The 27,109-nt window shown below is 39.5% G+C and overlaps 1 protein-coding gene across 1 annotated transcript in view; it reads left to right on the forward strand.

Annotated features, from left to right (window-relative positions):
* Positions 1–27,109, forward strand: part of LOC115220357 (glucose-6-phosphate 1-dehydrogenase) — a 64,466-nt gene that overhangs the window by 30,156 nt on the left and 7,201 nt on the right. Inside the window, exons 3-9 of the mRNA XM_036510021.1 lie at positions 15,777–15,814; positions 18,636–18,744; positions 19,244–19,452; positions 20,793–20,954; positions 21,537–21,662; positions 23,375–23,468; positions 25,189–25,315. Of these exons, the coding sequence (XP_036365914.1) occupies positions 15,777–15,814; positions 18,636–18,744; positions 19,244–19,452; positions 20,793–20,954; positions 21,537–21,662; positions 23,375–23,468; positions 25,189–25,315 (865 nt within the window). The remainder of the gene's footprint in view (positions 1–15,776; positions 15,815–18,635; positions 18,745–19,243; positions 19,453–20,792; positions 20,955–21,536; positions 21,663–23,374; positions 23,469–25,188; positions 25,316–27,109) is intronic.

Below are 27,109 nucleotides of genomic sequence, written 5' to 3' on the forward strand. Positions count from 1 at the left end.
TCAAATGAGGTTGAGGAGGAAGAGAGGGAGGGAGCAAGGCAGCCTATAATATTCTTCCATTATAGGGAGCATGAGTTAAAATCTAACCCTTAACGTTTCCTCTGTGTCCCCCTGCTATTGTTATAGAAATGAGATTAATGAAGATTAAGATTCTCTGATATAATAAGCTTGGCTGGATTAACAGCTGTCTCTCTTGTGTCGCCTGGTAAGTTTATTTATTAGCAACTGTCAACCAGGACAGTATAGAACATACATACACACACACTAACACAAATGTGTACACACATGTACACATGTATACAGCAAAGCTATTAGGAATTTAGATTCTTAGCTTTCTAATTAGATAATTAGATAATTAATCAGCTGCTTTTAGATTTTCAACCCATGCCAGCACGGAAAATGGATATTAAATAATGGCATTGGTGATAGTGATGGTGTTGATGATGATGACATTAAAATAAATGATTTCGAATTTTGACACAAAGCCAGCAATTCGGAGGGAAGTGTTAGGTTGATTATATCAACTCCTGTGCTTAACTGAATTGAATTGAACCGGTTTCAGCTCACGAGCTGTGGCCATGCTGGGGCACCATTTTATCAGCCTTGAATGGATGAAAGGCAAAGAAAAAAAAAACTTTGTAAAATATATCTTTATATATAAATACTACATTGTGAGATGTAACCCTTTTGTTACCAGCCCAGCTGAAACCACCTCTGGCTCTGTAGTACAAATGTCTTGTTTTCAAAAGTTCTGAATAAAAATCTTCCACCAAACCTTAGTCACAATTTATGTTCCTAACACTAGCTTAATGATAACTAAGTTATTCTACTAAATTCTTCTTTATATTTAAAATAATTGAAAGAAACACAGAGCATCTTAACAGAAATAGGATAACAAAAGGGTCAATATCCTGTTTCTGACCATTAATGAGGTTGTTGATGTGTTGAACCAAGTCAGCTGTGATCTAGCTGCCCTGTTCTGCATGGTTGAACATCCAGTCTTGACTGAACAATGACTGTTACCTGCAGATCTGTTGCAGTTTTAATATGTCCCCACCCCACTAAAGGTGCACATTGCATAATGTATGGGCAAAGGTCCCCTCTCTCCACTGTCCAGTCTGTTTTGTCTTTTATATCTTTTATTCGTTTGTCATTGGACTGTGGCCATGCTGGGGCACTACCTTGAAGAATTTTTAATTGAATCAACTGACCTTAGTACTAATTTATAAAGTACCGGTAACTGCTAAGTTAGAGGGACGTCAACACACCAACACCGGTTGTCAAGTGGTGTGGGTGGGTGGACAAATGCAGGTACAAAGGCACACACACACACACACGTACGATGGTCTTCTTTCAGTTTCCATCTTTCAATTCCACAGGCAACGCTTTGGTCATCCTGGGGCTATAGTAAAAGACATCCATGTTTCTGTACGTTTATCAGTAACCCTTTTGATGCTTATTCACGTGAAACTGCCCCTTATTCTCTGATACAAACCCTTTCTTTGCTAGCAGGTTTTTATTTAGTTTCCTTTAGGGATTTTAATTAAAAACCTCCAGAAAAATTTCAGGCTTCAAACACCAGCAAAATAACGACAAAGTTGTTTTACAAAATTTTTGATTATTATAAAAAAAAACCCCAAAAATCAACAATGGTGGTGTAATTTAAAAGAAATACATTAACAAAAGGTCTCACCCAAAGCCAACTCTGAGTGAAGTAGAACAATGCCAGCCATGCCCATCCCAGCTATCATAAAATAAAAAAACATGTTTACTTAATATTGCTAATAACATTTGCTCAGTAAGTGTTATTTCCTCTTTGCAAATCAAAGGAAATCACTTCTATTCTCTTCAGATTTTGCCTTTGTGACTTGGACATCCATGTTTTGAAGCTGACCTATTTCTCCATTACATTTCAGACAGGATTCAGTGCTGAAATAATGTTATAGCAAATATTCTGTGCAATGCCATACATTTGCTTGACCTTGACCACTTGAACATGTCCCTCAGTGGCTGAAAATATGTGCATCTCTGATCATGGGCAGGAAATAGTAAGGGAGCATCATAGCCATGGGTTGAGATAGATTCTTTGGGGTGTCACAGTGGTGTTGGTGGAGGTGTGGGGGTCATGGCATTGTCGAGGGTGTCTTGATGTTTTACTCTGATCATATTTCTAAATGGCCGTTTGATGTTTTCCTTTTCTTCTTTAAGCTGGGTGTCACAGTCAAGCTTGCAATCAACGCAAGGTGTGTTCAGGTGCGATTGATTATAATCAATCAATAAGTCATCCAACTTTTACTTGCTTTGAAGTATGGATTATAACCACCACTGTCGCCATCAGTGATGACAACAATTGGTTTAATATTACAGTCCGTAAGCAATTATTGTGATTGTCATCGTCAGTGACCATAATTGTTGCCATGGGTACCATGGATAACCATCAGGTGTTGTTGTCTCTCATTCAACCATCTCAGTTGTAAATACCATCACCGCTGCCAGCATCGATTCCCCCCTCCCACCACCACTAACATCAACCTCTCTGCCACCACCATCAATCTCCTCCACAGTCACTACTATCATCATCATCATCATCATCATCACCACCATTAGCAGTGATCAGGTGCAGGCATGGCTGTGTGAATTAGAGATTTAGTCCACAGCCATGTGGTCTCAGGTTCAATCTCTCTTCAAGTGCCACCTTGGGCCAGGTATCTTCCACTGTAAATCCTTTAGTCAACCGATACCTTCAGGTTGGAATTTGGTAGACAAGACCTGGGTGGAAGTCCATCAGGATGACCGTTCCTGTTTTGCTTGGGTCACAGCATGACACCTGCCACCACCACCTGGGCCTTTAGTAGGATCCACTTTGTAGCAAACACTGGCACCAAGGTCTCAGGTCTGCGAATAACTTCCTCATTTCTTCCTTCCAATCACAGAGTGTGAGGGAGGGATCTAGAAAAGGGAATCACGACTGTGATTCTTCGTGTTTTTAAGTAAACCATTAACAGAAAATGATGAAAGTGCAGGCATGTCTTTATGGTAAGAAGCTTGCTTCCCAACCACATGATTCCAGGTTCAATCTCACTGTACGGCACCTTGGACAAGTGTCTTCTATTATAGCCTCGGGCCAACCAAAGCCTTGTGAGCAGATTTGGTAAATGGAAACTGAAAGAATCCCATTGTATAGAGTACATATATATGTGTGTTTGTGTGTCTGTCTGTCTGTTTTTAACCCCTAACCCCACCACTTGGCAACTGGTGTTGGTGTGTTTACATTCTCCTAACTTAGCAGTTTGGCAAAAGTGACCAATGGAATAAGTAACAGGCCTAAAAATAAACTAGGGTTCAATTCATTCAGGGCAGTGCCCCAACATGGTCGCAGTCTAATGACTGAAACAAGATCAAAAATGAAAGTGTGTTGGTTGTTTTGGAAGCATTCAAGGCTCTGTGTGTGTGTGTGTGTGTGTGTGTGTGTGTGTGTGTGTGAGATCAGCCATTATCTTAGATACGGAACCAGATATTCTGTATTCCTGCAGTGCAGATCTTAGTTAGTTAGTTAGTTAATTTTTTGGCTCAAAAAGCAAAAAGCAAGGCCATGTAGGGGGACATGGAGTTATGTACAGGGTGGTGTTCATGTAAAGAGTTCAGGCCACTTGAGGTCAAGGGAGACTTTGAACAAAGCTGTCGTCAACCCAAAGTTTGCCGATATCCTTCTTGGTTATGACTGTCTCCACTCGGTGGCAATTCGGCTTCAGAACTCTTATGTCCTCTGGGTTGTATTCTTCTGGATTAACCAAACAGCTTTGTTCTGTAGCCAGGATTCAAACACCTGTACGACTGGTTATAAAACCAAAATCTAACCCCCACCACCACCACCACCACCTCAAAAAGTCTGGATAAATAAGTAGGTCAGTTAAAACTAGCTTTACATTAGTTTACTTACTTAACCTCTTACTGCTATCTTATTTGTCAATGGTGGGTCTTAAATGCATTTCAATTGCTTGTTTTCCTTTAGTTTATATATTTTTTTAAAAGAAAGTTCTACAATAAGACTGCCATCACCCCTTTTTGTCCCCGTCCCTAGATTCTATAGGAAAAATAACAGCCAAACAGACTTAAAGGAATTAAAGTTTATGATTGGATGGATAAGTTGTGGAACTTTTGTATTAAAAGTTTGTACTTTATAGGTCGCTGTTTGTGTTTCTAGGTGCAGCATTATTTTGTGTCCGTTATCTTTGTTGGCCCAGCTGGAGGGCAAATATGCATGGCTGTGTGGTTAAGAAGTTTGCTTCACAACTGCATGGCTTTGGGTTCAAAACCCTCTGTGTGGTAACCTTGGGTAATTGCCTTCTGTTTTAACCGCAAGTCAGCCTTCACCTTGTAAAGAAAATTCAGTGGACAGAAACTGACAGGGTGTGGGGAAAACCTGGTGGGAGATTGTTTCGTATTTCTTTACTACCCACAAGGGGCTAAACATAGAGGGGACAAACAAGGACAGACAAAGGGATTAAGTTGCTTACATCGACCCCAGTGCGTAACTGGTACTTATTTAATCGACCCTGAAAAGATGAAAGGCAAAGTCAACCTCAGCGGAATTTGAACTCAGAACCTAAAGGCAGACAAAATACAGCGAAGCATTTTGCCCGGTGTGCTAACGATTCTGCCAGTTCGCTGCCTTCTGATTCTGTTGTCGGGTGCTGGACTTAAATCATTACTGGTCTAACGCCATTATCATCTGAACCAAGGGTATCTTTGGCAGGCTCCAACAATCCACTCTGTTGGAAGGCCTCTGCTCTGACTACAACTAGATCCTTTATCTTCTTCCAAGCTTAGAACCCTGAAAATGGATGCTACTGTGTGTCCTAAGTCATTCACCATTTAGCATATAAACTGGCCAGATCTGGCTTATCCAACCTAACCGGTAATGTCATTCTAAAATTAAACAATTACATCACTGAAGCTTTGTAGCTATGAGTTACTTCATGATTAATTGAAAAGAATGTGAATGAATAAGAAATTACATTTGGCAGAGTAATCCGAATGCTGAAGCGTTAAATAAAGGGTCTTTTTATCTCGGCCAATCTGAGGGGTAAGTACTATAGTCATTCCTGGGAAGTTAGCCTGCTATAGACTAGCATCTTATCCAGGAGGAAATTTATTCATTCATTTGTACCAGGATAAGGAACCACTAATAACTTCTTTTAGTGAACCAACTATCAGAGAAGTTCTCAGCCAAGAGCAGGCCACTGCAGTTAGCGTTTGTTGACCTGGAGAAGGGTTTTGGAAGATTACTGAGTCTGGTGGTTGCTAAGATAATGAATATTTTGTGAATAAAAATGAATAAAGCTTGTGATGTAAGTAAATTGAGAGTTAGGAATGAGTTCAGAGAGGAATTTAGTTGGCAGGTTGGTGTACGCTGTAGCTTGGTATTTTGTAGATACACCTTCCTTAAGGGAGCTGTTACCTCTTTGAAGGGTTTCTCTCTCTCTCTGTATGGAAAATGGGTCGTACGATGCTTGTGTTTAGTGAGTACAATATTACCCATTTGCGACACATTAGCATGGAATGTTTAAGATGTATCAAGGATGAAGAGAAATCAATAATGTTAATGTGTGATGGGGCACAGGGGAGCTAAGAGAAAATAAACAGGTGTTAGAGAAGTCAGTGAAGGTGCATGGCTCAGTGGTTAGAGCATCAGGCTCACAATCATGAGGTAGTGAGTTCGATTCCCGGACCAGGCTGTGTATTGTGTTCTTGAATAAGACACTTTATTCCACATTGCTCCTGTTCACTCAGCTGTAGAAATGAGTTACAATGTCACTGGTGCCATACTGTATCGGCCCATTTGCCTTGGATGACATTGGTGGAGTGAAGAGGGGAGGCTGGCATGCATGGGCGACTGTTGGTCTTCCATAAACAACCTTGCCCGGACTTGCGCCTCAGAAAGGAACATTCTAGGCGCAATCTCATGGTCATTCATGACCGAAGGGAGTCTTTACCCATTTTAGAGAAGTCAGCTGTTGTGTAATAAGGGTACTGTGATGGTATTACCAGGTGGTGTGTATGAAATACCAGCTATGTGTGTTAGCAGACTGTGATGGTACCAAGCTGGTATTGAACCTGCGAAGGTGTAATGATGGTTGCTTCTGATAAGGTAAAAGTACCTTTTGGAGTCATGCCGACTCATAAGGGTCAGTTTCCAGGTTTGATGGCATATATATTCCCCACCTGGATGGGACACCAGTCCTTCACAGGATGACTCATCTGATAGGATCCTATGATGGAAGCACCTGAGGACTTTGCTCCCATGACCTTTCCAGGAACAGTGGGAAGAGAAGACAGACAGATGGATGGAATGAAATACCTTGTAGTAGTTTTAGCTTATATCTTTTTTTCTGGTTCAAGTCTTCCCAAGGTCAACTTTTACTTTTCATCCTTCAGGGAGTCTAAGTACCTGTTATATATTGGGGTTTATATAGTTTTGACTATGCTCTTCCTCTAAAATGTGTGACTGAGTTAAGGAAACCATTTACGTTGTTTCCAGAGCTGACTTTTATCCTCCTGGGGTCAATCGATCCAGTACCAATCATGTACCGGAGACCCAATTTAACCTGCAGTACCCCCCCACCCCACCCCGTTTTATTCTGATCTCTCATTATTTATTTTTTTCATCAGTCTAATATCCATGGATACTGATTACAATCTATAATTGCCATAATGACCGTCAGACAAAATGAAATGTTTAATTTGACTTAAAAGCCATTAACACTAATTAAAATATCTTGTAATTATTATTCCTCGCGGGCTACTTGTCTTTAACGAGTTCCATTCCTTTTTTTTACCGTAAATTATTAATCATGTACCAGATCAATAATTACCATGTGTTTCTACTGTAGTTACCACAGTGGTTCAAATAACATGGTTGAGTGGCTATGCTATTGGTCTGCTAATACAGAGTGCTTGAGTTCAAACCCATTACAAAGCATTTTGTGTTTTTTTTAAATTTTTTTTTTATTACTCATATAAAGCTTTGTCAATGGTAAATGATCCAAGTGGATTAAAGTGGATTAAAGATTAAAGTGTCAGACTAAATTATCCAGTCCAAAGACTCAAGGTTCCAAACCTGCTTACAAGCATTTATTTGGTGTATTTTCCAACTACACACCGACTGCTACCCTACTTGCATGTGTAATTTCAGTGTGCTTTTCTTTTTGTTTTGTTTTTTTCCCACATGATAGAGAAGGCTAAGGCTGTGTGTGTGTAACCCTTTTTTGTATGTCCTCTCAAACTGGAAAAGACGTTGCAGTCCCTGATAGGGAATTGAACTTGGGCTGCCTGGGAGTAAAAGCTGAAAAGTTTTACTCTTCCTGCTGCCTGTGCTTCCTTTTTCTGTTCTCGTGACCTGCTTACTTTCAGCTTTTTGAAGGCTTTTAGTTGAGAAATTCACAGATCTTGTTGTTAGGAATTTTAGCACATGTGGATCTAAAGAGGGTTTATAGTGATCTGATAATGGTTAAAAATTCATTAAACAAATTTTTATTAATCTTATTCTACACGTCAATCAGTTGGCCTACCAAAACATGTTCTCTCTCTCTCTCTCTCTCTCTCTCTCTCTCTTTCTCTCTATTCTACCCCTGTAGACAGTATTGTTACCATCACATTGCTAGTATCTTGTAGCCTCCCCAGCTTGTGCAGCCCCTCCCCTCAAACCATACAATTATTGCCTACTTCCCTCTCCCACTTCCCCTATCTCTCCTTCACACTCTTGCAAACCCCCTTGTCCTCTGCCCCTACCACTGCTCCTGCTACCTGGGGTACCACATGAACACTTCATCATCACTATCTCCTTCGAGGTATCCCTAATTCATTCTCACTCTCCCTCTCCTAAGTGTGGATGGCCATGCAACTCCTCTACAAGAACCTGTTCGACTTTGACCTCTTCCTTCAAATCTGAATCCACATGTAACGAGTTTTGTTGACTGCGAGATGCATGGTCACCTAGGTAGTGCTGGTGCCCCCCCACTCCAGTCCACTCTATAAAGTGGTCGGCACTAGGAAGGACATCCAGCCATAGGAACCATGTGAAAGCAGTCACTGGAGTACAATGCAGTCTGTAACTCATTGGATCCTTGTGGTGGTGGTGGTGGCAGCTACTGCTGCTGCTGTTGTTGTTGTTGTTTCTTCACCTGGCTTGCTCACATTTCTGCCAGCTCACCACCTTAAAGTTGTACTTTCTGTATAATATTGGCCAAGAGTCGTCTATTATGGCCTTGGTCCAATAAAAGCCTTGTGAGTGAATTTGGTGGATGGAAACTGGGAGAAGCCCATCGTGTCTGTGTCCATTTATGTATTTGTTTTGCAAGATTCCTGATGAGAATGGACTAAACAGAACAGAAAGAGACACATGAGATGGAGGGTTGCTGAAGAGGTCACAGGATGTGGGAGGAAAGATTTCCAGACAAAGGACACAAAAATAAGAACAATAATAAAGCTGAGGTCAAGATCAAGTGGGGGGGGACGAAGAAAAAAAAAGAACAATGACAACACTGATGAAGCTGAAATGAAGGGCGAGTATGAATATATAATGCATGTTTATTGGGTGGGGGAGCATCCTGGGGTATAACAATATCTGTTTCAATACAATTTCACTGAGAATGAATTAAACAGAACAGGAAGAGACACTTGGGATGGAGAGTCACTGAAGTGGTCACAGGATGTGTAATGAAAGATTTCCTGACAAAGGATGCTAAAATGAAAATAATAATAACAATAACGCTGAAATGAAGAACGAGTATATTGTGTGTGTTTGTTTGGAGAAAAAAATAAAATGACTATCTTGACATATAACAATATCAGTTTAAACACATGAATTCACGGAGGATGAACTAAACAGAATAGGCAGAGGCACTTAGGATGGAGAATCACTGAAGTGGTTACAGGATGTGTGATGAAAGATTTGCAAACAAAGGATTTTTAAATTGAGGATATTTGAAATAAACTTGACTGCTCTCTCACAAACGAGAATACTAAAAGTGAACACAACCACTCTCAAAAAAAACAGGAAAAATAATCCAGAATCCTTGTCAAGTACTGGATTGATCCCAAAATCTAATCAGTTCGTGCCAGTCATGAGGCCAAACATCCCTGAAAGTTTCATCGGAATCCATCCAGCGGTTCTTGAGATATCTTGGCCATGGACAAACAAACAAATACAACTGAAAACAATACCTCCGCCTTAGCGAAGGCGGAGGTAAGAAAGCAGAAGTGAAGGATGAGCAGATGGGGCATGTGTTGGTTTAGCAGAGAAAAATGACCATCCCGAAATAGAACAATACATGTGTGTGTGTGTGTGTGTCTCAGTGTTTGTTCCTCTCCACCACTGCTTGACAACTGGTGTTGGTTTGTTTACATCCCCGTAACTTAGCAGTTTGGCAAAAGACAGAAGATGGAATAAGTACGAGGCTTAAATAAGAAATAAGTACTGGAATCAATTCTAAAAATTCTTCAAGGCATTGCCCCAGCATGGCCCCAGTCTAGTGACTGAAGCAAGTAAAAGACTACGTTTTTATAACTGATTTATATCATCTTTGGTTCAGGTTTCTGAGCTAAACACACACACACACTCACTCACACACACACACACACACTCACTCACACACACACACACACAGACAGACAGATATGCATTCCAGCTGCTAAAAGCACTCATTCAACACAGTCACTCACACACATTCACTCACACTCATACAATCACTCACTCTCACACATTCACTCACACACATACAATCACTCTCACTCACACACACACCAGCCTTTGGACAGAAACTTCAGTAAAAGATTTACTAAGTTTGTGTTGCTATGGCTTCGTGCCCCCCCCCACACACACACTAAAGAAAGAAGTTTGGCCAAATACCAAACCATATTCATACCATCTGTCTGCCTGTCTCTCTCTCCCTTCACTTGCCATATACCATCCATCCATTTATTTAGCCATCTACCCACCCATTTATATACTTACCATCCACCCGCTTCTACCTACCCATCCACCCGCCTCTCTACTTACCCATCCGCCCAGCTATCTACCAACCTACATACCTGTTGTACTTGACGGCAGTAGACGCACCCCAATTTCAATCAGCAGTTCTTATTCAGGACAGTTTTTGGTGCATTCAGCCATGTGCCATAGACCCCACTTCACATATAGGACACGGATATTTTCTTCTTACCTCTTTGAAACCGTTTCATTGCAAGTATTACATCAATATTTTGTACTGTTGCCACTAGCATAGCTAGAATGTGAGCCGCCCGGGGTGGCCCTTCTGTTTGCCATTCCAGGACCCCACAAAAAACACAATGTCTACAGCAGAGTGCCGTCCGGGGTGGCCCTTCCGTTTGCCACCCCCGGATCCCACAAAAAACACATAATCTCTACAGCAGACCCAAAGGTACCTCCCAGGGCAGCCCTTCCATTTGCCACCTCTAGACCCCACAAAAAACACATTGCCTACAACGGACCCAAAAGTGCCACCTGGGGCGGACCGCCTTTACTGCCCCTCCCTAGCACGTTAATGACTGTTTCATCGTCTTTGAGGGTAAAAAATTGGTCAGCATAATTGTTGTTGTTGTTGTTAGAGTTGAGAGAGAGTTTGAAACGTAGTCAGGGGACGGGGATTTTATTTACCCCCCCCCCAACACCCACACCCACACCCCCAACAAATTTCTCCTCGACTTTGATCTGATTTTAATTGAAGTTGCTAATAAAATATCTGGATAATTTTTGGTGTTTAACAATCAAACCCAAATTCTTTCCTCTCTTGGATTCCAAGTCAATCCCCCCACCCACACACACACACACACCACCACCACCAAACACTAATGTCTAATTTGACCATTTTCAACCTTCAAAAACATTGTCTGCGATGGGGCAAAATGAGTAACGACTAATTTTGGTAATTCCTTCTCTTGACCTGCATGGTACATAAATATACCACGAAGAGAGCCATTCCAGCAGGTCAAGAAGAAGCTATAGAGAAGATTTTCTTTTCAGTTTTCACTAATTTCATATCATGTACCATTTCACTATGATCCTCTTTCATTTGACTAGTGGTTCCCGACCTGTGGTCTGCAAATCCCTGGTGGTGGTGGTGGGGGGGGGGCGTGAAGATACTAAGCTGGCAGACCTTTCAGTATCCTGGGGTCCATGCAAAATCTCATTTAAATAAAAGGGAGTCCTTGGTAGTGAAAATGTTAGGGACCACTGCATTTGACCTAGATATCTTTAATTTCTTTTTGTTGTTGTTGCATTTCTCATCTTTCTAATGAATAAAGATGGATATCGATGTGTATCAATCTTTTTTGTCAAATATAATTCTGGAGAACTGAAGAGGCAAATTTACATTTTGCTCTCAAAAGAAACAAATTTTCTGAAACAGTGTTCTGAATATATTATTTACATTATTTACATTCGACGGATATTTGTCCTCATCTTGTTTGTTGTTAACACAACGTTTCGGCTGATATACCCTCCAGCCTTCATCAGGTGTCTTGGGGAAATTTCGAACCTGAGTTCTCATTCCTAAGGTATTTTTCTGTTATTATTATTATTATTAGACCACTGCCTGGAATCGAACTCGGAGTCTTGGGATTAGTAGTCCGCACTCTTAAACACTACATCATATTCCTGTGGGCAATTATGGAGTGAATTTTAGGGCTTATAAATCTAATTTTTTGTTTTTTCCTATCCTTCCTTAACAAACAAGATGAGGACAAATATCCATCAACTGTAAATAATGCAAATAATGTGCATAATTCCTCATCTCTCAAATGTAGAACTGTTCCAAATCTCTTATATAAAATCTGTTTTGTCTGTCTGTGTGTCTTCTAGGATTTCGGGCATCGTCCATCTGATTGTGCTCAAATTTGATATGTAGATACCAACAGTATCAGGGCGTGTATAAGTCTTGAAAAAATTACAAAAATCGATTCCAGGTGAGAATGCGATTGATAAAGCCATTTTTGTCCTGCTTTTCTTCCGTCAACCTGTACCTAACAGCACCTTCCATTTTTTGTTGGTTTTGTACTGCTTAAAGGCATGTTTCTTTCCTGCCAAGCTTACGGTTTAAACCATGTTTGTGTTCTCCCAGTCAACAGCCTTATCATTACTGGTACTTTAAACTCTTCGGTTGCATATCTGTGTGAATAAAATCGTTTTTCTTTGGAATAGAAAAAAAGTCTATCTTTATTTCTTCTTTTGCCGGTGTCTCAAATTTAGGTTATATCAGTGTTTCTCAAAGAGGAGGCCTATGGGACGGTCGGACAAGTTGTTTTGAGAAAATTTGGTTTAAATGTTTGACAACGCAGCACCGTCCATTGGACGGAGGGGGTGGGGTGGGGGCGTTTTGCTCATATGTTATAATATTTTTAATGCATTTAAAAAGGTCATTTGCTGATAAATAGTTATTGTAAGGGAGTGACATTTGTAAAAAAATATATTTTCTTTAGTCAAAATTGCAGTTAATATTACTCATTGTGTTCCTCACCCCCACTCCGCCCCACACACACACACCAGTATTTATGGCTTCAGATGGCTGTCATTGTGGGGGAGGGGGCGAGTCAGTGCCTCCCCTTCTTTGTCATGTTAATGGCAACGATGTTAGTTCACATCTCCCCTTCACTCTTTCCCTTCCTCCCTGCCATTGGCTTCGTGGTAATGATGGCAGTGATGATGATGATGTTCAGTTCTCTGCTCACCCCTCTTGCTCTTCATACCATTCACTTGATGGTATTTTTCTCACAAAAGAAGTCACATTACTTTCATAAATCGTTGGTGTGTAACAATAGACCCAGTTCTCATGATAGTTTCTCTGTTAACCTTTGTCCACCGGTTGTTATATAAATATAAGGTTTTTTTTATGTAAATTGTGAACTAATATTATATATTATGCAAATTATATAAATCTAAGATATTTCTGTAAAAATTGTTAAAATTTAACCCTTTAGCATTCAGATGTGATGCCTATTTAGTTCCATTGTCTGGAATTAATCATGCATTGTCTCACAGCTTTGAGACTTCCAGGATGTGATTATTTCTCATTAGATAAGCAATTTGTCATTTACCGTTAAGATAAACAGTTTATCTCAAACATAACCTACAGCTCAGGTAGAGTATGTTTGAGAGGTAGGACCTGGTCAGTTTGAATATAAAACAGGTAGAATTCTTGGGATGCATGCAGCCAGTTTTACTGTTAGAGAGTTAATCAAACTTCCTGAAATTCGCCAACCCCTCACCTGATACCCACCTCCATATGCATGCACACGTGTATATCAGGATTCACACACTGTTCACTTTCCTGACTTTTCTACATAATTCTATTTACTATACATGAATCTTTGAGGAGTTGTAGTGCACCTGAGCATTGTACACAATAATTTCATTGTTATTATTATTATTATTATTGAGTGAGAGAGAGCAGTGCATGCCATCAAAGTGACCCTGGGGTACAAATATATGAAGCCTAATATGTCCATCATTTGTTTGAATAAAGGCGGTGCTCCAGCATGGCTACAGTCTGAATGACTGAAACAAAAGAATATGTACGTACCAAGAGTGTGTCTAAGTCTACCTGGGACCACACAGGCATTTACATTAAAACAATTGCTGAAACCCTGGTACATGTCAGCAGGTCATACAAACCTGTCACTGACAGCTCAGGTATTTTTGGTTTTCCTATGCAACAAACATTCACACACACCACACACACACACACACACAACACACACACACACACACACACCACACACACACTTCATATCCTATTTTGGTGACTACAACAATAGGAAAGTGATATCTCCTGCTCACTGTACATGTATAGGAATCCATTTTGTCATTTCGTCCCAATTTTCCTTTGGAGCCATTTCTGTCACCTATTTTCTCCTTTTAATCTAACAACAAATGGCAAATTCAAACGGAGTGTAGCCATGCTTGTTATTTCGTTCCAGACCTTCTTTGATCTGATAAACCTATTATATTACAAGGTTCTCCAACCATGACAGTCACATCTCCCCACTTTTGTTTTTTAGTTTTTGCAATTTTTTTTTTTCACATTTCTCTAACTCTATATTATCCAATACTCTCTCATAAGCTTACTGGCTTCAATCATTGTACTGTGGCCATGCTGGGGCACCACCTTCAGTCATACTGACCCAGTATTTACTTCTGTCTGTTGCTTATTTTATTGATTTCTATTTGTCAAACTGCTAACTTGCAGGGCATAAAAATACACATGTATGTTTGCCTTATAAGGACACTAAGTATGATTTGAGGGAAATTTGACTGCTATTTCCTGCAGACGAAGCAACTGTATAGAAACCACCTCATTGGCTCATAACTGCAATATTTGTGGTGGTGCAGGGCATAGTCTAAATCAGTGCTTCTCAGCTGGGGTCCAATATGACCCTTGGGGATCCATATAAGATTCTTAAAATTGATCTGCAACAAATTGGATGTACTTCTACAGTACACAAAACATTTCAACATTTTTAAAATATAATTCCTAATAATATTTAATTATAAAATAATTTATTTAAACATTGAATGGCTATGGGGGTCCACTGGAGTCTATTCCCTCAGAATCTTACAATTTGATCAAGCCTCTTCATGGCTGCTTCATCATGAAGTCTGAGTACAGACTTTACCATTTCTTTCCATGTCTTCTTTGGTCTTCTGCTGCGACAATCTCTTTCCAATTTGGCTCAGAAGAACAGAAGTAGTATTGATAATTGTTGCAGATCTCTCCAAGACAGAAGATATTAGAGGAATGGAATCAGCACTTTCAATCTTTGCAGTTGATGTTCAGCTTCCTCATCCATAAGTTGAAGTGTGGGAGATGATGGAGGCAGGGGACGCATAGGCTGATAGTTCTGAGGAAGAATGATTGGGGAAAATGTTTAAATTGAAGGGAGACACACTGGGAATAACAAAAGGAAGAAGAAGCTAGACATGGCACCCAGCTGGGTAGTTCTTTGCCTTCTTTTGTGTCCATATTGGATTATCTGCAATAGAAAATGTGTTCTTGTCTTTGACCAAATTACTTTCACCATTGGTCTCTCTGACATCTCGTTAGATCTTCCATTGACTTGTGAAATGTTAATTCATAAGAGCAGAGGAGGATGTAGTAGTGGTAGAGAGATGAGACAATGTTGATGAATGAAGCTTACCAACAGAACTTCTCCAGTCATACGACTAATTAATTAATAATTTAATGGTAGTTTCTCAAGTCCAAGAAAGAAGGTTCTGCTCTTTCTTACCGAACAATCTGCTCAGATGATTGGTTTATAGAGATCAAGTGTTTGTGCTGTGCATTTAACCCACTTCCTCCATCAGAGGGACATTACCTATACAGGTGCATGGTGTGCCCCATGTCAGGTGTCGAAACGATTGCAGAGCAACGTGAAATGAAGGGTTTTGCTCAAGAACACATTGTACCGCCTGGTCTGGGAATCAAACCCACAATCTCGCGATCGTGAGAGCAACACTCCAACCACTAAGCCATATGCCCTCTATGTGACCAATATGTAGTAGTTGTAGAAGTAGTAGTAGTAGTAGTAGTTGTAGTAGTAGTAAGTGTCCAAAATAGTTGGCCAACACTCTGTGTATGCCTGTGTAAATGTGATGTAGCAGTGCTGCCCAAAATAAGTGGACAATGCTTTGTGTGTGTGAGACTAAAGACTGGTTGATTCAGTTTAAAATTCATGTTTCCCCGTTTCATTTTCTTTTCCAGGGAGATTTAGCCAGAAAGAAGATATATCCGACACTATGGTAAATGTTTTACTTTACATTTTCTGAATAAACAGAAGAATTCTGGAATATTCTGTTAGTTCCTGCAACCATAATAAAGTTGTGAAATTTTAATTTATTAATCTATATAACTTAAGTTATTTGACTTAAAAAAAAAAAAAGCTAAATTAACTTTACTACTGCTAATACTAATACTGATTATTCTGTCAGATGTAATCCTTATTTATTTACATAATTTTGAATTAATCCTACATAATCTCTCAAAGCTTTCAGATTTCAATGATGTGACTGTTTAGAATGACATTCTAGAGTAGGTGTGAGAGGGTGGGGAATTTGAGAGAGATCGATAGTGCCAATGTACTGTGAAGAAAAGACCAGGTGTTGGGGTTGGTGTAGGGCCTGGTGGTGGGATAGGGAGAGAGATGAGGGAGATGGGGCTCATCTGAGTATAGGTAGTACAGGAACAGTGGCCACCTCTGTGGACCAGAAGGCTGGAGGTTGGTGTGTGTCGGGGAACAACTCTATCACAATCACTCAAGTGGTCATGTTTGGAAGCTATCTAGGATATGTATGTTGCAGTAGCATCACCAGGCTGATTGTGGAAACAGTTCTCTGTTGTGGGTTTTATTTGAACCTTGTCAAGAATTGATCATTTGTGGAGCAAAAGGGAAGAATGGTGGGGTTTTTTTGGTTTTCTGGTTATGAAGAAGACAGAATCTCCGTCTTCTCCTCTGTATTGAAGACAGGAATCATTCGCCAGAAACGGTCTTCAGTTTTAACATCTACATTTCATCACAATGTATATTGTAGTAAAGATTGTTTGCCAACATAACATGGCAGTCCTGGTTTAGGACTAATGTTACTGTAATTTAGCCCCAGGAAACATTGTCTCCAGCTGGCTATAGGACATGATCTGTGTCCTTATATTTTCGAACAGGGGAATCTAGCATCCCCACTCAGCTCAAAACAATGTGTGTATCGTGATTTCTGGGTTATTTCTCTTCATAGCCAGCTGGAGACGATGTCTCCTGGGGCTAAATTACAGCAACATTCGTCCTAGACCAGGACTGCCATGTTATGTTGGCAAACAATCTTTACTACAAAGTACCGTTGCTGAATATCTCACGTTGTGAGATTTAAAAATAGTAATTTTCTAAGAATGTATATTGTTATTTAGAATTTAGAGCCAGGAGGTATGATATGATTGTATTTACTTCACCAGTTGATATTGATAAGATTAAGATTGTTTCAGAGCCAACATAATTAATTAATTTTAATGTATAAAAACATTTGAGCGAGGTCGTTGCCAGTGCCGCTGGACTGGCCCTTGTGCCAGTGGCACGTAAAATCACCCACTACACTCTCGGAGTGGTTAGCATTAGGAAGGGCATCCAACTGTAGAAGCATTGCCAGATCAGATTGGAGCCTGGTGCAGCCATCTGGTTCACCAGTCCTCAGTCAAATCGTCCAACCCATTCTAGCATGGAAAGCGGACATTAAATGATGATGATGAATAAATTATTTTACTTATCTACATTAGTGTGCACATTGCAAATTACATAGTACTGTTGTACAGTTTACAATGTAATACAAGTATAGAAGGCTAGCTCTTCAGGTCAGCAGAATGTCATGGTTACATCCATTTTCCAACTCCAATATAGACATACAAAATGTCGTCTTAAACATAGAATGAAAATTGATCCAATAATTATGTGTAATTCATGAAATCCTGTTGCTACAAAGAATGTTGATCCATAAATTCTGTCTGAAATGGAGAATAATGCTTCTACATATTAGCTTGTAAAATATTCAATAATACTCTGCAGTGGTTGGCATTAGGAAGGGCATCCAACTGTAGAAACCATGCCAAATCAGACTGGAGCCTGGTGCAGCTCTCCAGCTTGTCAACTCCAGTCAAACCATCCAACCCATGATGACACTAGTGCAGGCATGTAAAATCATTTATTATACACTAAATAAATTATTTTCCCATGATGTTGGCTGTGAGACAGTCATAATCTTATGGATATCAGAATGGTGAAATATATTCATCTCAGACCTCCTAACTTTATATTCTATATACTCCTTGTGAAATAACCTTCAGTGATAGGATTTATTGGTTTTCAACTGCATAAGGCTATACACTCTTATGTTTAGGTTTTAATCTGTGGTTTCTAGCCTGGTCCACAAAAGGAGCTGTTTTGTGATGGTCACCAGATCATATAAATCCATATATTGTGCGTTAACCCTATCGTTATTGAATTTCTGTTGAGATGCTCTGTGTTTCTTTCAATTAATTTTAAATATAACAAAGAATTTAGTAAAATATCATTAGTTAGGTACATAAATTGTGATTATGGTTTTGGTGGAAGATTTTAATTAAAAACTTATGATAACAAGATATTTGTACTCAGAGCCTGAGGTGATTTCAGCCAGGTTGATATCAAAAGGGTTAAATTAATCATTTGATAACCCTTTTGTTACCATATTTCTGTTGAGATGCTCTGCGTTTCTTTCAATTACTTTAAATATAACAAAAAATTTAGTAAAATAACTTAGTTACCATTCAGCTGGTGTTAGGGACATAAATTATGACTAAGGTTTGGTGGAAAATTTTAATTCAAAACTTTTAAAAACAAGACATTTGTACTAACAGAGCCAGAGGCAGTTTCAGCCAGGTTGGTATCAAAAGGGTTAAATATATTGTTTTTTATTTCCATACCTACACAGGTCATTAATCTTGCATGACATAGGCATCTTACCGTTTAGTTCTGACTAACTTTTTCTGTTGATTTTGTTAAAAGTGTGTCTAAATTCTGTTTGTTTGTTGTTGTTACAACAGGTGTCTCTTCAGAGACAAGTTACTTCCACCTGAAACCTACTTTATTGGGTTTGCTCGAAGTAAACTGGAAATGTCAGATATCTTCAAGAAAGTACAGCCATATATGAAGGTAAGACAAGTCTTTGTTCTTTCTCAATAAGTTCTGACATGGTTTTTACAGCTGGATGCCCTTCCAAATGCCAACCACCCAGCAGAGTGGACAGAGTGCTTTTTGCATGGCACCAGCACTAGCGAGGTCAATTTTGGTGTGGTTTTTAAAGCTGGACGCCCTTCCAAATGCCTACCACTTCTAAAATAAAATGAAATAGTACAACAATTTGTTTTTTATACAATTCCTAATAATGTTTAATTATAAAGATGCAATATGATTGGTTTATATACACCGAATACCTTATGGTGATCCAGAGAGTAAAATAGGTATCCGAGGGGTCCATAGGCAGAAAATGGTTGGGATCCACTGATTTAGATAATGTAGCTTAAACTGTCTGAAAAGATGGGATGTTCATGGCTGGAACACTTTTGATCATAAGTTTTCTCGGTTATGAGTGACCTTGGGTTAAATACTATGTTTAACTATTTGTTGTTGTTGTTGTTGTTGTTTGTTACAGGTGAAAAGTGATGAGATGGAACTGTTGCAGAGTTTCTTCAAGATCAACGAGTACATGTCAGGGAACTACGACAGCCAAGAAGACTTTGAAAAACTAAATGAATTATTAGAAGCGAAGGGAAAATGCAACCGCATCTTCTACCTTGCACTTCCTCCGAATATTTTTGAACCTGCCACGGCACAAATCAAAGGTGTTTGCATGGCTCATGAGTGAGTGCTCCATAAAACTTTTTTATCTCATTTTTATAAAAAGTTCTGCAGTGATATTCTGTTACTGTAGCAACAAGCAGGACTGTCATTGACATGCCAGAAAACAACCATCTCTTCCTGGCTTAGTGTACCTGGGACTACACCTTTCGAGGGACTATTCCTTTTTATTTTCTAAGAGTGTAGAGTTTTGAATCAGACTTGGTATCTAACCCCAGGACAGCCTTTGTACAGCAAACCTATGATCAGAGTCAAGTCAGTCAAAACTTTTATTTTTACCTTTTACACATATAATATATCGTCAGACGGCATTATTTTGTATTCATTTCCTTGTTTTTTATGGGATTTGACTGCTGTTTCTGTCACATAGTATTCCCATGCTGGTTTCCCATGTTGCAGTTGGTTGTCAATGTTGACATCTCATTTTTGTTGACAGTATTGATGCTGTCCGTGTCATTGTGGTTGACACTTTTGGCACTTCACATAGTGTTGTATTATTGTTGACCATTGACACCCTTCATACACTGTCATTATTTTCTGGTTGACAGTGTTGATGTCCATCACAGTCTGGTTGACTATTGATCCCCTTATAGTGTCTTTTTCTATTTGACTATGTTGACATCTGTATCATTATGGTTGACACTGTGGACACCTCTTATATGTTATATTTAGTCCTACACAACAAAAGAGTTAAGGCTGCCATGAGGGGGATTGGCCTACATGAGTCCTGTGACAGTGTCATGTTAAAAGCATCATGCTTTTAACATGACTTTTAACCATTTTAACCATTGTTAACCATTTTTAACCATTGTTAGAAATGTTAGCCATTGTTAACATTTTTATTATTAGATTAACATTGTAGGGTAGGTGTGAAAGGCTGAATCTGGCTTTGTTTTGAATTAATCAGGCACTATTTCATTGCTTTAAGATTTTGATGATGTGATTTGGTTAACAATGTCAACCGAATCACATGATGAATGGTTAACAATGTTAACCATTGTTAACCATTTTAACCAATGGTTAAAATGCTTTTCACCATTTTACAGCTCATGCTGTAAAATGGTTGGTGTTAAGAAGGGCATCCAGCCGTAGAAACCAAGTTCAATCAGACTGCATCCTGGTGCAGCTCTCCAGTTTACCAGCTTCGGTCAAACCATCCGACCCATGCCAGCATGGACAACAGACGTTAAAGGAGGAGGAGGAGGAGGAGGATATGCATGGTACACGTAAATCACCAGATGTGATGTGAAGTGTACTTACAAACGATTTGAGTAACCCCCCCCCCCCACACACACAGAGGTTTTCCTCATTGTTTACCTCCCCCCACCTGTTTCTCTTTGTAGGTCCAGATTCACAAGGATTATAATTGAAAAACCATTTGGCCGAGATTTAGATTCCTACACTGCCCTCAGCGAACATATTTCTTCAATGTTTCCAGAAGAACAGATCTACAGAATTGACCATTATTTGGGCAAGGAAATGGTACAGAATCTCATGATCTTCAGGTAAATATTCACCACCACCGTCACCACCACCACCACCACCATCATCATCATCATTATTATTATTATTAAGGCAGCGAGCTGGCAGAATTGGTAGTGCACTGGAAGAAATGCTTAGTGGTAGCCCATCGCTATGTTCTGAGTTCAAATTCCACTGAGTTCGACTTTGCCTTTCATCCTTTCGGGGTCGATTAAATAAGTACCAGTTACACACTGGGGTCGATGTAATTGCTTTAATCCCCTCCCCCAAGCTGCCCTTGTGGCAAAAATTTTAAATCATCATTATTATTATTATTATTGTTATAATTAAGTTAACGAGCTGGCAGAGTCGTTACCATGTCCGGCAGAACGCTTATCAGCATCTCATCTGGTTTTATGTTCCAAGTTCACATTCTGCCAAGGTTGGCTTTGCCATTCATCCTTTCGGGAGCAATAAAATAAGTAACAGTTAAACACTGGGGTCAACTTAATTAACTTGGCCCCTTCCCTCAAAATTGCTAGCCTTGTCCTTATAGCAGAAAAAAAAAAATTATTGTCATTATTGTAATTGAAACCGTATTGTTGTTATTGTTTGGTTTTATTTAGATTTGGCAATTTGATCTTTAATCCGATCTGGAACAACAGCCACGTTTCCAGTGTGGTGATCAGCTTCAAAGAACCAATAGGGACGCAAGGCAGGGGCGGATATTTTGACCAGTCGGGAATCATCAGGTTGGTATGCACGTGCGCGCGTGCGTGTGTGTGTGTGCATATATACACATACACACATATATTCACACACGCATATACATGCACACACACATATACATGCACACACATATATGCACACATGTACACACACATGCACACACACATATACACAGACGTATATACACACATGTATACACACATATACACACACATATATACACACATACATACACATATACATACAAACACACATATACACATATACACATGTGCACACACACACACATGCAAACACATACATGTGAAGGCACATGGCCTAGTGGTTAAGGTGTTGCACTCACGATAGCAAGATCGTAGTTTCAATTCCTAGACCAGGCGGTGCATTGTCTTCTTGAGCAAAACACTTCACCTCACATTGCTCTGCAAATATTTCGACACCTGACGCACGGTACACAGTGACACCTGTTCAGGTAACATCGATTTGATGGAGAGGGAGTGGGCTAGTGTGCAGCACAAACATTTGATCTCCATAAACCAATCGTTTGTGCAGGTCATTCGGCAAAAAGCTGAACGCTCAGACGTCATCTTCAACGAGGGAGTCCATCACACACACATACACACACACACTGTATATATATATGTGGGACCATGGGCAAGTTTCTTTTATAGCTGTGTGTGCATGTGCGTATCTTGTGTTCTGGAAGGGTCATCATGCCAATAATGACACACACACACACACTGGTTCAATATCACTTCTTTGTCAGTCAATTAATTAAATACCTAACCAACTAATCAGTTGTTTGTTTGTTCTTTTGTTGCTATTCACAGCCCCTTCAATGACATGCCCTCTCTCTTCGGGGCCTTCTTTGTGTCTGTCTTATGCCAGTGTCTATGTAGGTGTGTGTTTGATTATGAGGGAAGGGCAAGAGTGAATGAAGTGTTTCTGTGTGTGTGTCTGTTCACATGCGTGCATGTGTGTGTGTGTGTGGTTGTGTGTTTACACCTGTGTAATTGCCTGTATGTTTGTTTGAATGTGTGTGCATTATCCACTGGTAACCTCTTTAAGAGTTTGACCTTTTGTTCGAGGTCAGTTCAATCTCAGATCTAAGGAGATTTGCTTGTCATCTCATAAAGATGAGTAACAATAAAGAAGTAATATTGAGCCACTGCATGTGTCATTATTATCGATATATTGACCCTCCCAAGACAAGATTTGCTTCAACACATAAATTCTCATCAAGAATCTGACAATTGAAATACAAAAATGAAGTGTGTGTGTGTGTGGTGTATCATCATCATCGTATAGTGTCTGCTCTCTGTGCTGGCATGAGTTAGACAGGTTGACTGGAACTGGTAAACCAGAGAGCTGCACCAAATTCCAGTCAGTTTTGGCCTGGTTTCTATGGCTGGATCCTCTTCCTAATGCCAACCACTCCAAGAGTGTAATGGGCACTTTTTACATGCCACCGGCATGGTTGTTTCTATGTGCCACTGGAACAGGTGCCAGTTATGTGTCACCAGTATTTGGCCACAACTACAATTTCACTTGGCTTGACGAGTTTTTTCAAGCACAGCTATCGCCAAAGGTCTCAAACACTTGCCATTGCCTATAAAGGGCCTCCATATTTGTGAGCCAAATTCCTCTCCAGCAGTAACTCTCATTTGTTAATCTATCCTCATTCATTAGTCTTTAATAATGGTAAATCTAAAGAAGGAATCTGTTGCTATTTCAGAGATGTGATGCAGAACCATTTACTTCAATTACTGTCAATCGTTGCTATGGATCAACCATCCAGTACCAGCGCTGAAGACATCAGAAATGAGAAGGTGTGTATCTGTATTTGTCCTTCACTTTGCTATAAGGTTGTTGTTGGTGTTGTCTGTGTTTTGTCATGACTGGTGTTATTTAGGCCCAGGTCAGGTCAGAGTTATCCAGCTGTGACCATCCTGTTTTTTCCTAGATCCAGGAATACACTGAACAATTTGTAAGAAGTTAGGGTTTGACTCAAGAGAAACTGAGTTGCTGTTTTTAGCAAATTATGTGACCACGTATAGACTTTCTCTTTGGCGCCAATTATTGGGTTGCTCCATAATTATTGCAGCTGTTTTCAACAAATTTTATTCAACAAAAACAATAACAATATTTAACAAAAACATCTTTTAATGACGGTCTGACCATCTGCCAAGCAAACTGGAAGCAGTAATCGAAGTAGATGGGGAATATGCTCCGGAATAATCATTTAAAGATGTTTTTGTTACATGTTATTGTTTTTGTTGAATAAAATTTGTTGAAAAAAAGCCGCAATAATTGTACACCAACCCAGTATCATCAAGGTGGTGGTGGTGGTGGTGATGTTACCTTTTGTGCTCTTTGTGTTTCTCTGATAGACTAAGGACCTCTCCCTAATCCATTTCCACTGAAGTCGTCCAGTAAAAGCAAGGGTATATATTATGAGATCTTCCTTGTGAGTCATGAGTTTTTTTTTTTTGCTTTTAATATAATTATCCTCTCACTCCAACTGGGGTAACCACGTATCTCTTCTACTACAAGACACCTGTTTCTGCCCCTCTGTTGTACCCCAAACTCTCATCACCAGGTACAAATACTACACTCCACTCAGTTGAGAGGCAGATATGAGAGGGGTGTCTTTATCTTGCAAGTTCTTGGTGATCTTGCTGATGCCACAAAAAGCCCCCAGTATACTCCGTAAAATTGTTGGGGGTTAGGAGGGACATCCAGCCATAGGCACTATGCCAAAGCAAACAGTAGAACTAGGTGCAATCTTTTGACTTGCCAGTTCCTCTCAATCTGTCCAACCCATGCCAGCATGGAAAACATGTTAAATGAGGATAAACAGTATTACATAATATTAATTCATGCTGTCATATTTTTCTTTTTTGTGGAGTTGTTGACCATTTAAATATCCAATTCTTCAGTTTTCTGACCCAGCCTTGTCATATCCTGTCATCACTATATATATTTAATGATGTCATCATCATTATCGTCCTTTAACATTCATCTTCTATGCTGTCATGGGTTGGACGGTTTTGTCAGGAGCTGGCAAGCTAGATAGCTGCACCAGGCTCCAGTGGCATGGGTGCCCTTCTTAATGCCAACCACTTTACAGTGTGTACTGGGCCCTTTTACGTGGCACCAGCACAAGTGCTTTTTATGTTGCACCAACACCAGTGGGGTCGCCAAGCACCATATTTTAACATTTATAAGGAACCCTCTAAATTTTCGGACTTAAAATTTGGAAAAAAAGGTTTTGTAAGGGATTACAATACTGTCCATGTATAAGGAACTCCCATATTTTTTTCACCTAATTTTTGAAAAAAAAGGATTCCTTATACACAAATATGGTAATTTGCAAGACAAAGCCCTCTTAGTTGAGAGAGGGAGTGGAGCCGAGGGAAGTGGCTGTGTGCCTGGCAAGAGGTTAAAATATGATAGAGAGACAGAGATAGTTGTCTTATTAGAGAACAGACACAGTTTAGCATTTCATCAATTACTCTGTCACATTTGACTTCTACATTCTCGTTACAGGTGAAGGTATTGAAATGTATTGAACCTCCCGAGATGAAGAATGTTGTTCTTGGTCAGTATGTTGGTGACCCTGATACTGAAGGTGACAGTGCTAAGGGTTACCTTGACGACCCCACTGTGCCTGATGGTAAGTCCTTTTTCTATAGTGTTGTAGAATGCAATCACTTTAGTTTAACCTAATCTTTTAAACAATCTGTGATTGATGTTCTAAGTTTATTTTTGAGGTTTTTTTCTTATTGCACTACCGGTCATCCATAGTTGGTTGTCAGTGAGTTTTGTTACATTACTGCTCATTTGTACCACTTTTAATGCCCTTATGCAGATAAGATTGATGTAAAGTGAATGATAATAAGGTGCTCCTTTGGCGTGTGATCTACAAGGGAGATTATTTTGAGATACGTTTTAGTTTACTTTTCAATTTCTAAAAGCCTATAAGACGTTGCCGATAGATTTTTACCATGTGATCAGCGACGAGATGAAGGCAGTTGCAAACGTGCCACTTGGCCATGTGATCGACAATTTAAGGGGAGATTACTTTAGGTTTCTTTTTAGTTTACTGTGTGTTGGTGTTACTTTCTGTATGATCTACGTGAGCAAATTTACTCTGGTGGGTGACCTACGTGCTTATTTTAATTATTATGCGGTTTTCTTATTAAGATGGTAAGAATTTTGAAAAAAACACATTTACAATGCTAAGTATTACAAAATAATTTAAAAAGTAACCCAAAGTAATCTCCCTTGCAGATCACACGCCAAAGTAGCACCAATGATAGGTAAGAACTCTCCTGGTAATAGAGGTGACAAGCGTATAACTAGGAATATAGCTATTCAGAGTTGCTATTTCCTATGACTGTGCATTGAATACTACCTAGGTGGACCTTTACACTATCTAAAGAATCGAATAGAATTTTTAAAGGAAATTATGCATTTCATGAGTCTCAGAAATAAGTAAGGGAGACAATAATTTTCTTGTAAAGAAAGAATTATTATTCCTGAAAGAGTTGTTTCCCTTAAACGCGTGACCTGTTTCAATGATTTATTTTTCCAAAACCTGTTTTCTACAGGAATTCATTTTCCTCTGCTTTCCGACTGTTACGTTTTACCCTCAGTTAAAAATTTCCATGTTTTAAGGAAAAAATAAATGTGGTGTGATGTTTACAATTCTTTGTTCTGAGTTCAAATTGTGTTGAGAACAACTTTGTTTTTATCCTTCTGGGGTCGAGAAATAGTACAGGATTGATGTAACCGTGTGTAACCCTTGGCCCTCAAAATGTGTGGCCTATCTTAGAAATTATTTTGCGTGTTTTATTTAACCCCGCTCCCTTCAGGTTTATTTATTTATTTATTGATAATTCAAAGGGGAGCCTTTGTCTCCCCTTCATTCCCAACGTATTCACTATCTGGTAGAATCAGTGAAAATTTCAAAGAGGTACAAAATAATTGTTAGAATTTGCATTAAATCGGTGAAAAGGAATATATTTTACAAAATAAAAATAAAAAACAAAAAAAAACCAAGTGCTTCAAATGGTCGGACACCACAAGGTCCAACGGAACCTGCTGAAGCAAGCCAAGCGCCCTCACGAGCATCATCTGACACCTCAGTAAGGCAAGCTGCTTATGGTGACAAGGACTTTGCCATTAGCGGCCCAGTCACTCTGGATTTATATTTTCGGGTTGTGGTTGTTGTGTTTGTTTGTTGTTGATTTTTTGTTGCTTCTGGTATTAATCTCGTGTTTTGGAGACTCCGTGGGTTCTGTTGGGTGGTGCTTGTGTGCCATATCCTATGTGTCTAAGACTACTGGAATCAATTTGTTAGACTAAACACTTCAAGGCGGTGCAGCAGTTTAACCCTTTCATCACCGTATTTATTTTGAGAAGTTCTGTGTTTCTCTCAATTAATTTCAAATGTAACAAAGAATTT

Source organism: Octopus sinensis, linkage group LG16 (assembly GCF_006345805.1).
Source record: "Octopus sinensis linkage group LG16, ASM634580v1, whole genome shotgun sequence".
Lineage (NCBI taxonomy): Eukaryota > Metazoa > Mollusca > Cephalopoda > Octopoda > Octopodidae > Octopus > Octopus sinensis.